We start from the raw sequence: 15,003 nt of genomic DNA on the forward strand, positions 1-15,003 counted from the left end.
TCCCATTCTACGAGGCGCGATCAGTGAAGACGATGTCCCACATGCGCCGTGATGATCGTTAATGGCGCGGACTAACATTCCCAGAATGACGCAAACATAAATACCTTAGAATGTTGGAGTGGGAAAAGCTGCCAGCCTGGCGCAATTGATAGTGCAGCGCATGCGTATTGCGGATGTGGTTGGTTAGGTTATCACCCGCGGCAAACTGTTTGCTCTTTGTGCGCTTTTGTTTTCATTTATCCATCACTACTACGCTTGAAATAAACATACAAATAACTTCTTACGCTCTCCTTCGCTTCATTATAATTTGGACTAATTGGTTGTGTTGGGTGCGAAGTATCACAATGCTTGCTTTGGAGAATACACCCAAACACTGGTAAACTGTTCGCAATGTGTTTCAGATGAATAACTCTGCTTCCTAACCTCATATCTGTGCTTCTTTATCTCACTCAGGCAGCTAAAGCACTTACTAGGCTTATATTGTGAAATGATCAGTAGCGTAGTTTTAAAGTAAAAATGCATTTGATTCTCGCCAAGCGCATGTAAACTTAACTCGTAGCTATTTATAACACTTAATCCTGCATTATTTTTCCTGTTCGTTTTATTTCACGTTCTGTATGGCTGATCCGACGCACTATTCGACGACCGCGTTTGGAAAATTGTGCTGCTTCTTAACGCGAAAGTGTTTAAAAGGTGACAGCAAATTTTAGTAAATTGATCGCATAGTAGAAGAACATCTAATTCACTACGAATAAAGTAAGCAAAACTGCATTCCGCGTACGAAACCACGAAGGCATCATGATGTCTTGAGTTAATCACAGAATAAAAAGTGTGCTGCCACGGTAGGATTTCTTTGTTGCTATGACTACACGCATGCGGACCGTCCTAAACAGCTGACACTGCAGTTTAAACCTGTTTCCAAGAGAAGCTCTACTGCAAGTTTAATGTTTACGATAAGTAATTTTAAACATAATTACATGCATTGCTATAGTCATATATCCAGAGCCCATGACTTCTTTCACTAATATTTCATTGAAATAGATGTCTATTCTTCAAGTTGTCCGTGCAAGGATACCTTCAGGTCTTCAATTTTTCGTTTTGCAGACTTGCAGAAGAGGAGTTTGTGGAAAGCACAACTGGCAATAGGCTATGATTCAGAAGCAGCGTTGTATTGCTCTTTCCTGTTCTGAGAGCAGCAAAATAAAAAAAATAAAAATCACGAGGTTTTACGTGACAAAACTACTTTCTGATTATGTGGCACGCCGTAGTGGAGGACTCCGGAGATTTCGGCCACCTGGGGTTCTTTAACGTGTACCTAAATCTAAGTACACGGGTGTTTTCGCTTTTCGCCCCCATCAAAATGCAGCCGCCGTGGCTGGGATTCGTTCCCGCGACCTCGTACTGAGCTGCCCAACACCATAGCCACTGAGCAACCACGATGGGCGGCAGTAAAATAAATAATGCCTACGCTCGGGTTCTTAGTATGGTATTGCAAGTCCTTTTTCTAGTATGTGAAATAGCTCTATGCATTTAGGAGAGGCCACATCATTTATTTCAGGCGTTATTCGGTTACTTTTGGTCCACACTTGTGTCCATCTGCTTTCCTAACAGAACGTAGCCAGACGTGCCATTTACAGCCATAGAAACTCAAAGGTATTCGGGGAAGCCCATAAAAGATTGAACCACTGACTTTCTATGAGCCACAAGTGTTATGCGCAACAAACTTTCCACGGTTAGATTTTGGTCCCTCAAGACAAAAATTATAGCTTACCTTACAAAACATGAGGATTACAAAGAGATTTGCTGCATGACCTGTAATTCGCTATATAAATCTGTCTTACCAATACTAGTTACCCAGGCTATCGCGCACCGAGGTATTGAAAATCATGGATGATTGTACGTGAATAACAGCAAATGTTCCGATTGTTTGAGATGTCAATCAGGTGGTTATAGAAAACTGCAATACGCGTCAAAAATAAATGTTTCCACAAGGTGCAAATTGCGTATGTAAAGGCGAAAGCCTTTTCGGAGGAAAGAGCAGGTTTCGTCGTCGGGATTGGACACACCCCGAGGCAGTGACACAAGGGTACAGCTCGTCTTAAGATTTTCTTTTTTCTTTCTTTCGTGCCCACGCACCGCGCTCCCATGCGCGCTCGTGCGAACCTCGTTGGCGTCCCTGCCAAATAAGCACAGTGCGCAAACAGTACGATTTTTGCGATTGATAGTCACCGCGCCTTCCACAGCTATAACCACACGGACTTTTGACGTATTAGTGCATCCTCGGCGACCAAACAGAAACGTTTTGCGACATTTAAACCGTCCATACAGTACATGGATACAACAACTCTGTTCTAATTTCGTTTCGAGATGCAGCGGCGACAGGCAAGCAAAACCACGGCGATTCGATGAAAATACAAAACATGGCCGCGGCAAAAACATGCCCAGCTGTGCACTGTCCAGGAGCAGACGTGATTTCAAGCAACACAAGGAGAAGTGATTTGCAAGAAGTGTCAAACTGCCTAGTTTTTCGAAGCACTCGCGCGCGACGAATTCCAGATTTCCAAAACGGAGCGATCACTGCCTCGCGGCGACGGCCTGTTTCGTCGCTCGTAGAAGCCGTGCACAAAATGGCGCTTATGGCACTTGAGCCTGGTTGTTATCGCAAATAATTGTACAACTACGACAATACATCAGGAAAGTCGAAAGGGGCAATGTATATAATAGATGTTCACTAGACAGAAACCAAAGCATTCATAGTGATTAAATCCAGTTTCTTTTTCACATGGGATCGTAGCGAGCAGCTTCAGCTTCGAGCTCTCCGCATTTTCTATCTCACTTTCTGTGATTTGTGCAATCATTACAAGAACACTGGGGGACGTCGTCCTCTGCAATGAGGTACCCAAGCCCCTCCCACCAATTGGATCCTCAAGGACTAATTCGTTATGCCGTCGATGTGAGTGACCGCTTCGACCCCTGAATGGTTCCAATAGAGTCGTCTGATGGCTTCTCCCTGAAGCAATGGGGTCGGACAGAGATGTTACCTTGGTGTCAAGCTGACGTCCGAAGAGTAAGATAAGAAGGAAATCACCTACCAGTCATCAGGCGATGAAGCAGACAAGTGGCAATCAGTCATACACTATTGCATACTTACCAACAACGACAACAGACAACCTCAACTCACTGAATAGGCAGAGCCTGTCAGAATATTTCGAACGAAATGCCCATGATCAAGTTGAAGAAACACGTATTAACGCTCGAAAGAACATCTTTTCGGTGGAAGTAAATACACAGATGATACTGGACGATACTGGAAACACTGAAAAACGTCACTCAGTTGGGAAGCATCCCTGTTCGGGCATTCCCTACATACGGCAAGAAAGCGACGACAGGCGTCATCTACGATGTGGACCTTAATATTACAGACACAGACCTCGCGCAACTACTGTCGTCGTCCGCTCCTGCGCTCAACTTTCACCGTTTTGGACAGTCTCGATGTGGGATACTAGTTCCAATCGGACACTTTGCCTACAGCACACGTCAGTGTTGGATTGTGAGACATTCGGTACGTCCTTACGTGCCGGGGCTTTTACAGTGTCACAAGCCACCACATCAACGCAGTCATGTGTTTAATAAGTGGCAATTCATTGTGGGCCTTCTTTTCCTACAAGTGTATGAAACTTGGGCATGTCAGTGTAGTTTGCAACGGTGCAGTAACATGCAAACGATGTGATGTACCTATTAGAGACAGCAATTGCAACGTTGCTGCAGTGTCCAAATAGTTCTGGTGCCCACGACGCAACGTGCAGATTGGCCAAAGATCAGGAATGAAGTGGGTATTCTCAAGATCATGGTTGGAGACCATCCCACGCAGAGGGAAGTGGCAAGGGCCTTCCGCCATCGCAGACGCCGTTCACGACACCGGCGTCAACGGGACCGCGCACTCCTCGCATAGAAGGATCGACGGCTCAAGTGCAGCTTCCGCCACCTCCTCGTGTGAGGAAAAAAGAAACACGTGCCTCAAAGCCTTTGTACTCTACGAAAGTGCAAGGCGACTCGTCATCAGCCCCAAACACATCCGAGACTCAGTAACACTTGTTACCATCAAGGCCTGTGGAAACTTCCTTACGTACCGCTCCTACACTTACTGAAGGTATGAAAAGACGGATGATATTGACGTGAAGAGTTTGTTGAAAAATTTGGTGCGCCCCATGCGCAGGATTCTTTCCGGCCTAAATACCCGGCTGCCAAAGCCGCCGTGCCCCGGTGCCGTGTGTGTGTTCCCTCTTCGTCCACCGTCGTTGTCGCGCTTTGACTTCAGATCACATCTTTAGTGGTTCTTCACTAAGCAACTATGGCGATGATGCTAGAAGTGCGTAAATCCCTTGTTATGCTAAGGAATTCTCGAGGTCTAAGTGGTCGTTTGCCGGATTTCCGACAGCGGGTGTTTGAGTACCAATTTCCAGTTATTGCTATCTTTTAACCTAATATGGATTCTTCTTTCCGTATTTTTGGATATGTACAGATATGGCCTCGTATTGACCAAACCTCAAGCAAAGTATTAGTTTTTACATGTCACGATCTAGTGCACTCCAGACATGACGTTCAATCGCATACTACTAAAGATTACGTATGGCTTACCATTAAACACAGATTGCACACCTTCACAGTGATTGGAGGATACATCCACCCAGGAGCGAGGATCGATTGCTTGCACCTGATGTCTGTGCTGCAAGCATCACAAAGTCCTCATATTGTGACTCACGGCTTTAACCCACACCATCCATCACCTGTGAGGCAGGACTGTGATGAATTCTCCTGGCATACATTTGGCGCGCTTCATGTGTAGTCAAGGACTAAATGTGCTCAATGGTGCTGGCTCTAACGTCCCCAAATACCATTATGTGCCTAAAATCAGATATCTTGTCGGAGTTCGGAGTTACCGGAAAATCAGTAGGCCGGTTGGCTTTGGGAGACCACAGTAAAACCTCAAATGAACCAGTGCAGGTTGACATGGGTTGGACCTATGTTGAAGTCAGAGAAGCGCAGAAAAAAATAACTTTTGAGGAGAAACTCAGGAACATGGTTCAAAATAAATGGGTGTCTAAAGTTCACAAGTATTGTACCTGAAAAGCTTGGACCCAGAATGGATGAAGAGGTCAAGAGAGTTGGCCACCAAATACAGGGTAATTGCAAGTGTACATTGACAATTATTTGAGGCTCGAGCTGGTTGCGTAACGAGAAAAACATACCGGAGCAAACATTTCCAACAAGATGAGGTATGTCCATGCTGCAGCAAGAATCCGGAGGCCATTCACCAGATGATAATGGAATGTAAAGGGATTCACCCAATGAAACCCGTTGCTAACGTGCACCTCCCAGAAGCGCTTGATATTAAAGGGGACGGAAGCATGAGCTGGTCAGTAGTTGAAATAATCAAGAGAGGTTTATAGTATAGGCGCAAAAAAAAAGAAGAGAGAACAGATCAATGCGACCATGTCCGCTACAGACATAGGTAGTGGTACAAGGTACGTAGAAAAGCTTAGGGGGAAATAAGGAAGGTTAAAACGATAGATACAAAAATGCTAAAATGAAAAGGATGTATGGCTTTTTTATTAGCCCAAGCTGGCTAGGTGACTATTTGTTACCACTCAGTTTAAAACGGGATGTATATCATCATCACCATCATTGCGCCTGCATTAGGAGTTTTCGAACTAGCGAGTAGGGTGTTTTCCTTTGTTTCTTCACCATGCCCAAAACTCCGCTATATCTTTCGTAAGTGAGTATATCACCGGGTCCGCAGCACCATGGTAGATCTGTCATAGCTGTATATGATCTATGGATCAGGCTTAAAAATTGGCGTGGTAGAAGAATTCAAGCGTATTTTTGAGTAGCTCATGTGTGTGAATGCAGGAGTGGTGTGCGCGTTGCCGCGGTGCCTAAGGTGAACAAGTGTTAAGCCGTCAGCGGTGATGCGCGTGGTTGCAAAAGAAGGAGCGTTATGGCCTGTTACGTCGAGGCCGCGGACGATGTGCAGCCTGGCCAGTTTCACATCGTGTGCTGGGCTCGCACCCTTGCTAAAACACCACGCGAGGGCCGGCCTCTTCAGTCGCCAATATGCCACGCTAGCATTGCGATGTGCACCTGGGCGGTAACTTTCACCTAGATTCGGTCGTGCGGTCGCCGCCTCAATGCAGGCAGCAACGCAGATGTGATGCCAGGCCTTTGCGTTGGCCACTAACAGCATCTCACGGCGCGGCCTGTGTCAGGGCCATCCTCAGGCAACACGTCACATGACGTGAATATTAGTATGAGTCGAACAGTGAGCGGGTCTGTGAAACTCTGCCGTCGCCTAGTAATACCAGTGTTGGCAACGCTGTTGTAGGATATATCCAAGACTCCGTTCTTCCAGCCACTCAAAGGGCGTAGAGTCCGCACTTAAATATTTAATCGGCTAGCCTTTACCTGCTTTGCAATTCTTCTGCCAGCACATGCTGTATTTTATTGCGGAATAGCCAAAAACTTATCAGTTTCAACGATATTGCCGCGCTGTATGTTTCCGTTTGCTTACACAGGCCGCGACTCGCCTCTCAGATAATCTGGCAAGACAGTGCTGGTTCTTACATATTACACGATGGCAACTGGTGACAGCGAGCAGGAGTATTCAATTTGTAATAATAGTTTTCGACGGCATCGACTTCAACCAAATCGCTTCGCCCGTATTTTGCGCATCTCTGTTATTATGGTACGAAATGCATATTGAGTTTTGTCGTTAGGCCTCTTAGAAACAGCTACATTGTTTTTGAGGAAGGGGGCTATATTTCGCTAGGAGCCGCAACAAATGCTGTGGGCGAGCGAGCATGTAGAGATATGCACCATGCTCGGCAGGTGTGCCCCTTCCCCTCCTCCTCAGCGCACACACGCACAGTACTGTTTTTACTGTGCCCTTTTCATCATATATAAGTCTCGCACACGGCGATTTCGTTTAGTTTCGCCTTTTTGCAGTAACAATAACTATCTTTAAACCTCAGCTCCTAGTGGCCCGTTTCGCGGAGCTCTTTGTTCTAGAAAAACGAGACAGTGCTTTCGGCGGTGCGGCGCGGGTGGGCTCAGCGAGAGCGCACGAATACGAAACAACTACTGCTTCTACCTTACTTCTGTGCGACCAGCTGTCGGATATGCAAGCGAGTTTTCGCCAACGCACTGTGCTCCAATTGTGGTGCAAATTGTGGAGAGGTGGATTGAAGACGTGTGCAGTATGGTTGGCTGCGAAAATAGTGACTGGCACATTAAGGAATGGCATTAATCTGTGTGATCAAACTCATGGAGCACTGCTATATAAGGAGTGCCTGTGTTTGTGGCCCTTCTCGTTGCATTGCACAAATTTCCCCCAGTATTTCCCCCATGCTGCAGCGTTGTATCGCTAACGTCTAAAAAAGGGAGTAGCGCCGCTTGATCTGATGGTAAGTTTAGTGCACGCTGTCTGCACAAATCTACCCAAAATTTCACGCGAACTTACAGACGGCCACTCTATCGCCAATGTATCAAGAATAAGTGAATAGGCACGCACTTGAGTATATGCGCAGTTCATACCCACAATAAATCACGGACTATACCGACAGCAGACGAATTGCTGAAGCTGAATCTTTCGTGAAGGTACACGAGAGAAAGCGGGTTACCAACAGCTAGGTTCAAGCCTTATGCGCAGTAAGAAGATGTATATCGAATCTGAGCACATCTGCGAGCTATTAGACAGAAAACAATCAGATGGTGAGCGCACTGAGGAATTTGACTGAGTTAGAAACGTGACAAGCCACTGCTTCAAAGTATTTATCTAATGAAGTACGAAGGAGCAAAACAGGCTGATCTTGAGTCAATACATAAGCGGAAATTTTGGATAGCTTGGAGCAGAAATTTAGCTCCTTTTTTAGAACAAGCACCTTATAAGCTGCTCGCGCCGTTCGGACATAGCTTAATCAGCTCCCAAAGCGCTTTTGTATGTTCTATGAAGCTCTGGCCAAAGCTTCGTGTCCTTCGCCCAGACACTGTCTACGATATCTCTCAAAACAGGGGTTTCTTAAGCTGCACATCCATTGTAAACCAGGAGGCAATGGTGGCCGCTGAGGCAACCAATGGAGGCGTCACCACGTGATCAAACGTGGCAGCACCCACTGGATCGCCGCCAAAAGGATCAATATTTTGCAGAATCATAAACATCGTTGCTGTTGGTACAGTCACAGCAGCTTCGACGAAGGCAAAATCATGTGCCTGCCGTTCCTGACTGCTGCCAGTAGGTGTTTTTGCCCTTTATATACTTTCTTTTTCTTTTTCATTAGCGCCGCCTAATTGCGTAGCCAGGAAGGCCATGTAAAATTACAACGAAGACGCCAAATAAAACAACGCACAAAGGAAGGCGACGGGGGACAACCACGTAGGCGCACTAACAACTGAGCGTTTTATTTCTTGACACATGAATAAATGCCTGCTGCCAAGGATCAAGAGAACAAGAAGAAACAGTGCCGTCATCTGCATTGCACGACAAAAAGGCGACACAGAACAGCTTCTAAGTGCCGCTCCCAAGATACGCCAGTTTCTTTGTCGATAGAGAAACTGAGGCTTCAGTGATACAACTATCACCACAATTCTTGATCTCAAGCGCTTCCAATATCTCCCTTGTCAGTCCATCATCAGCTCTGTTCAAAACACAGGTTCTATAAAAATCTGGAATGCGCGTGTGAGCCTTATAGTGAGCATTAATATGACAGGAGAGCTGGTTTTCCACCTTATATCAATGCTCATACAATCTGTCATTCAGACATCTGCCCGTTTGGCCTACATATTATTAATCACACGACAAGGAAACCGAATAAACTACTTTCTTTACACATCCGACATGCTTCTGCCCATGTTTTTTGTCCGCATCTGTTTTTTTTTTCCGATGTCCTGCATTCAACTTGGCACACATCAAACCAAGACGTTTCAGAGCGGGAAATAAAGCATGAACATCCGCTCGTTTGCGTAATTTTTCAGATTGTCAGATATGCCGTGAACATATGGGATGATAGCACACCTAGTTCCAGAAGGCCCTGCTCGACCCTAGTCTACAATGTTAGGTTCCTTGAGCTGCCTGAGCATTTTTTCTGCAACTTCTTTCTCCATAATTCAAGTAGTCACTTAGCGCAATAAAAACACGGAAACAAGAAAGGTGAACAAAGACAAGCGCTACTCACAACTGTTTAATGGAAGGAAGAATAGTACATACATATCCTCTTGTCACGCATGCGCATACCAAGCAGAAGAGAACAGGCACATGCACATCAAGGGGGTTGCGCAAGAAGTCAAATTCGGCTCTAGTAATGAGATAGAAGGCTCACTTATACACCTATCTGTATTAATAATTAATATTTGGGGTTTTACGTGCCAAAACCACTTTCTGATTATGAGGCACGCCGTAGTGGAGGACTCCGGAAATTTTGACCACCTGGGGTTCTTTAACGTGCACCTAAATCTAAGCACACGGGTGTTTTCGCATTTCGCCCCCATCGAAATGCGGCCGCCGTGGCCGGGATTCGATCCCGCGACCTCGTGCTCAGCAGCCGAACACCATAGCCACTGAGCAACCACGGCGGGTACACCTATCTCTATTCTTCTTGATAAAGGAAGCCTCAAGAGCGAACCTGCATGAGGCGTTGCCGCTCCTGCCCAGAATATTAGTCGCAGAAAATCGAGCGTCACAACCACACGCGCTAACATGAGCAGCCAAATGGGCGCCTTTATCCTCCTTTTTCTTTAGTTTTTGCGCATGTTCCCTTAAAGGGAAGCTGAAAGGTATTGCAGAAAAAATGAGTGAACATGTGTACATAATGGTTTTCAACCCTCCGAATTCGAATATCGTATCGAAATTGAGCGAAAGAAAGCGCAAATATATTTTATTTCGACGAAAAGTGCAGCAGCGGACACGCCGAGCTCGCGCGTCTCGTTTCCGCTTGTGATTGGTCGGGCGCCTCGTGACGTCAACTGTAGTGACCGACCGCTGCCGCTACACCTGAAGCGCGGTGCCAGGTAGTTTGGTGCTGTAATGGAAAATTAAGAGGTAATGGAAAATTTAGAGAGACTGCGTTTTTCTGAGGAGTTCGGCGTTACTCCCTACATGTACGAGCCGATTGCGAAGAGCCGGCCTCTCGAAGAAACAAACGATGCTGGTGCGAGCAGTGCTTTCGACGCGAACGAAAGCGAAGTCTTGGGATCTCCTCGTGTTGGAAATGCTCTTTGGTGAGTATGTTTCTTGCAAAGCGATCTAGTGATCTCGCCGATCTTTCGCCGATCTAGTGAGCTCGTTTCCGGTCAAACAACTGTAGTGTTGTGTTCCTGCATGCCTCCTCGTGGAACGTAAGCGGGGATGCGATCGTCAGTATTTGTGCGCTGTCCAAAGCTGTCGGCAATCTACAAAGACGGTTTAAACGCGTGAAAAGCTTCCTGGTTCATGCAGTACGTGTAGACCTTCATCTGTGCGCCATCCGCACACTACTCGTAACCGAAGTCGTAAAGGCGGCGAATTCCGTCGGCTACGTGAGACGGTCGGTTTCTCGCTATGCGCGAGAGAAAGGGGGAGCGTAGCGTCCTGGCGTGCGCCGGCTTTCCAGCACATGCAAACTGGCCTTGACAAAAGCTGAAAGCTGGCCTTGACAGAGGTGACGAGCTCCTTGTGTACGCGAACACTGACGGCACTGCGCGGGGCCTTAGAGGAGCCGATTTGACTGGCAAACCCAACGCACGTTTTAATGATAAATTCTCGTGATAATTGTCGTCACGGAAGTGGTTGGAGAGCAGCACTGTTGTTTTGAGGGGTTGAAATTTTTTCGCTTCACAACAGCCTCCCACTTCCTTAAAAGCTTCTTGTCTTGTGGGAAGCAATGGAAGACAACATCGTCGCGGCCGCTGGTGCTCGTGCAACCGTAGGCTGCACAGAAAGCCGGCATGATCGGCCCACCACTTCAGTTGATGCTGCGCACGTTGACTACCACTCTACATACACGCAGACGCACCAACAAAGGAATGCAGGGTCGGTCGAAGCAGATTACGATGGCACGCACGCAGAAACAAACACGGTCAAGCACGGTCGCGCAGGCTGCGAAGGAACAAAACACTAGAGTTGACGTCACAACACCGTTGTTTCCGGTCTCAGCTCGCATCGTCAGCGTCAGCAGCAGCGCGTGGCATTCGACGGGGGGCGGAGCTACAGCGCGATTTTAACCGACGATTACGTCGCTCCTAATTGAAAAAAAAAACCCAAATTTTACCTACATGGTTTATAAGGTTCCCGCATCCGTATATGAGCGTCTTATCGAATTCGACAGACTCTTCAGCTTCCCTTTAAACGGTGATTCACGCAACGCTCGGTTTGTCCAATGAAGAGCTGCCCACAAGGGTGCAAGCTAATTGCATATACAACCCCTCTGCAGCACTCAACAAAGGGCTTCTCATGCCTCGTGCGGCAGCCCCGCCTGCTCTCACAGCAAACACGAGGGCAGAGCTTCGAAAGCTTGTTGACCGCAGGAAAAACCAGACGAATACCATGACGGTTAGCAACCTTTTTAAGGTTGTGTGACATATTGTGCACATAGGGTATAACATCTGGTTTTACCTTCGGTCGTTTGAACTCTGCTTTCTTCCTTCGTGCTCCAAGCTTTACTTTTTGCAGAAGAGACTACCATAGAGTAGACGACAGTCAAAGGGAAGCCAGCTCCATAAAGGCGTCCAACTTTTTTTTGCCCAAGAAAAGTTTAGATTTTTTAGTGCTTTTAAACAATAAGGGTGACTATACATCCGCTGCTTTTATTTTAGAAGCGTTTCACAACCAAGGCCAAGGGCTCGTTTTTACCCATGTACTTCCTTACACCACACGCCTGCAGTTCCTATATATAAAACTGTCTTTTGAAGCTGGCCACGTCTGCTGGGCTTATCACCCGCGAGCCATGAAGCAATTGCTGCCGTACGATTCCGCACATTATAAGGTGGTGAAGCGAGCAGTAGGTAGTCTTTGCTTGGAATCGGCTTTGCGGAAGTCATGGGTACACCAAATTCGGTCTAGTTTTGCGTACCAAGTTGGACCCCTTTTGGGAGCTTGTATCGCTTTGACGGTCGCCTTCCGCAAAAAGTTAAGCTTGGAGCACGAAGGGAGAAAGCAGAGGTGAAACGACCGAAGGTAAGACGACATGTTATACCTTACGCGCACAAGGTGTCACACAACATTAAAAAAGTTGCTAACTGTCATACCATTCCTCTGGTTTTTTTCTGTGGCCAACAAGCTTTCGAAGCTGTGCCCCTGTGTTTGCTGTGAGAGCAGGCGGGGTGGCCGCAGGAGGCATGAGAAGCCCTTTGGTGAGTGCTCCAGAGGGGTTGTACATGCAATTACCTTGCACCCTTGTGAGCAGCTCTACATTGGACAAACCGAGCGTTGAATCAATGACCGTTTAAGGGAACATGCGCAAATACTAAAGAAAAAGGAGGATAAGGGTGCAAATTTCGTGGCTCATGTTAGCGCGTGTGGTCGTTACGCTCAAATTTTCTGCGACTACCATTCTGGGCAGGAGCAGCAACGCCTCTTCCAGGCTCGCTCTTGAGCCTTCCTTTATCAAGAAGAATAGAGATAGGTGTATAAGTGAGCTTTCTATCTCTATTACTAGATGTCGATTCGACTTCTTGTGCAATCGCCTTTGATGTACACGTGCCTGTTCTCTTCTGCTTGGAATGCACATGCGTGACAAGAGGATATATAGGTGGTATTCTTCCTTCCATTAAACAGTTGTGAATCGCGCTTTTCCTTCTCCACCTTTCTAGTTTCCGTGTTTTTATCGCGCAAAGTTACTGCTTCAATTATGGACGACCAACTAGCCCAACCATCAACTCTTCTAGACTCACGGTGGTTAATTGTTAGATCACTGGGGTTATCATCACTGTAGTTAGCAGCGTGACTGTCCCTGAGCCAGCGCTCTACGCACTGCGCGGAAATAACGCAAGAGGTGCAGTCTGCTCTCGTTAATGAAGCCGCATGAACGACCTTAAAACATCAAGAATGATCGTGGGTTAAATCTTTGGTCGAACCGGTTAAAAATGGTCCCGCCAAAAAGTTCCGGTTTGGGATTGGTTCGCAAGTTGGCCAAAAAAGAGATCGATTCAGTTCCGCTCAGGTTAGGCTGAAACAAAAAAAAAATGACAGTCGCTTCAGTATCCTTACGTAATTTGAATGCGAAAGCATTCAAAACCTCTTTAATCTACATAAGTGCGCATTAATTCACCTTCATTCACTACAACTTCCTTTACTGCACCTTAATTTACCGTACTCTAACATGTTCTAGCATTCCTTGCCTTTACTTCAGTGTAATTCACCTTATTTCACTTTCGTTGTCCAGAATTACTACTAATTAAAGTTATTATCTCATTTATAATCTTCTGTACTACTGCTGAGGTCATACAAGACGCTGATCATGTTACTTCCACTCCATTGGCTGCGCGGTCACGTGCCGAATGACGCACGCACTAGGCCACACGTTTAGTCACCCAGATGAATGCCACATGCACTTGCAAGGACGCATGCACTCGGCGCACCTTTAGTGAACCAGAAGCGTGGAGCCGCCGTGGCGTCGGGGGAGGGCCCCCCAGATGGCCGGTCGGTTCGATTCTTACCCAGTCCGAAATTCATCAAATTTTTGTTTCAAAGGCACTCATTTACATTGTTTACAGGAATCTCCTTGAAAATTGTAAAATCAATCCGAGCATTTTTGACGTGTTATTACTCTTTCTATTGTCGGCCACTGTTAGTAGCGTCGCTTGATCGTGCCAGATTTTGTGTGTGACAGGACATATAATGCGTTCGCCTTAATAACGGTTCAGCTCCTGTTCTTGGTTTGGTTTAGTTCGGCACGCTGATGCCAATTGTTCCTCTGAAACAATCAGCTGAATTTGGTGATCCGGCGTGTAGGCCTTGCCAGGAAAAAAAAGTCACAGTTTCGCCCGAAAGGCAAACGTCGATTGCAAAAGACAGCTATACGAAGCACGTATACTAGTTTTATCGTCCGTACGAACTCGTGAACGTTCGCTCACTCAATAAAACAACCAGCATGGTATCACGCACGCATAGGCAAACGTGAAAATATCTTCCTTAATGACAGCGGACGCTCGCATTCAAAACGCTGGCGTGCGGCAGAGCGGCAGCAGCAGCGAGTGCCTCTCGCTTCAACGCGAACTAAACGGCGAGAACACGGCGCTCGCAAAGCTATCAGCCCGTGGCGTGCCTGGAATCTGTAGATCGCTTTCAAAGCAGGGCCTGTGCGGGCGTACACAGTCCTGCCATACGCAGCCGCTGCCGTAGTGTAACGCCTTCCTTTCCCGCCCACCGGAGCCTTGCGCGCGATGTAAGACGGGGCTTCGGTGATGTCATGTCATTCAGTATATGAAAGATATATTGACGGCTAAAAATATCCACATGGAAATGGAGATATGAACATCGATGATATATCATGTTATTCTTTATCATTTTGCTTAGTTTTATACCGGCCATGGTTGCCATTATTAACACATACTGGCATGGGTATGGCCTCTTTTGAAGGAAGAGTGGCGCAGATCAAAATCAGCGTTGAAGAAAGACTCACGTACATGGATAAAAATAAATAGACGGCTAAAGTGCACAAGTATCTGTACTTGAAAAGCGTGGTCAGAGAATGAAAGAAGACGTCAAGAAAGTTGGCAACCAAGTGCAGGGTAATTGAATGTGCAAATAAACAGCCAGGAATCGTCAAAATCAGAGTGAGAGAAATAGAGTGTGAATTGAATGCAAAAAATAGAAACAAAAAAAAACAGCGGAGATTTACAAGAATGGGTAGAAAGAAATCAGAACAGAAAATATGCGCGATAAAACAAAGGACAGTGCCTTTTGCTATATGAGGCTCAAACTGGTTGCCTATGGACAGAGACATAGCGGAGACAATAATCGCAACAAGGTGAGGG

At 46.5% G+C, this 15,003-nt stretch overlaps 1 protein-coding gene across 1 annotated transcript in view; it reads left to right on the plus strand.

Annotated features, from left to right (window-relative positions):
- LOC142574919 (uncharacterized) overlaps positions 1-12,620 on the plus strand; it is a 57,417-nt gene extending 44,797 nt beyond the window's left edge. The window contains exon 5 of the mRNA XM_075683912.1: positions 12,588-12,620. Within this exon, the coding sequence (XP_075540027.1) occupies positions 12,588-12,620 (33 nt within the window). The remainder of the gene's footprint in view (positions 1-12,587) is intronic.
- Positions 12,621-15,003: the final 2,383 nt, after the last annotated feature.

This window comes from Dermacentor variabilis, chromosome 3 (genome assembly GCF_050947875.1).
Source record: "Dermacentor variabilis isolate Ectoservices chromosome 3, ASM5094787v1, whole genome shotgun sequence".
NCBI lineage: Eukaryota > Metazoa > Arthropoda > Arachnida > Ixodida > Ixodidae > Dermacentor > Dermacentor variabilis.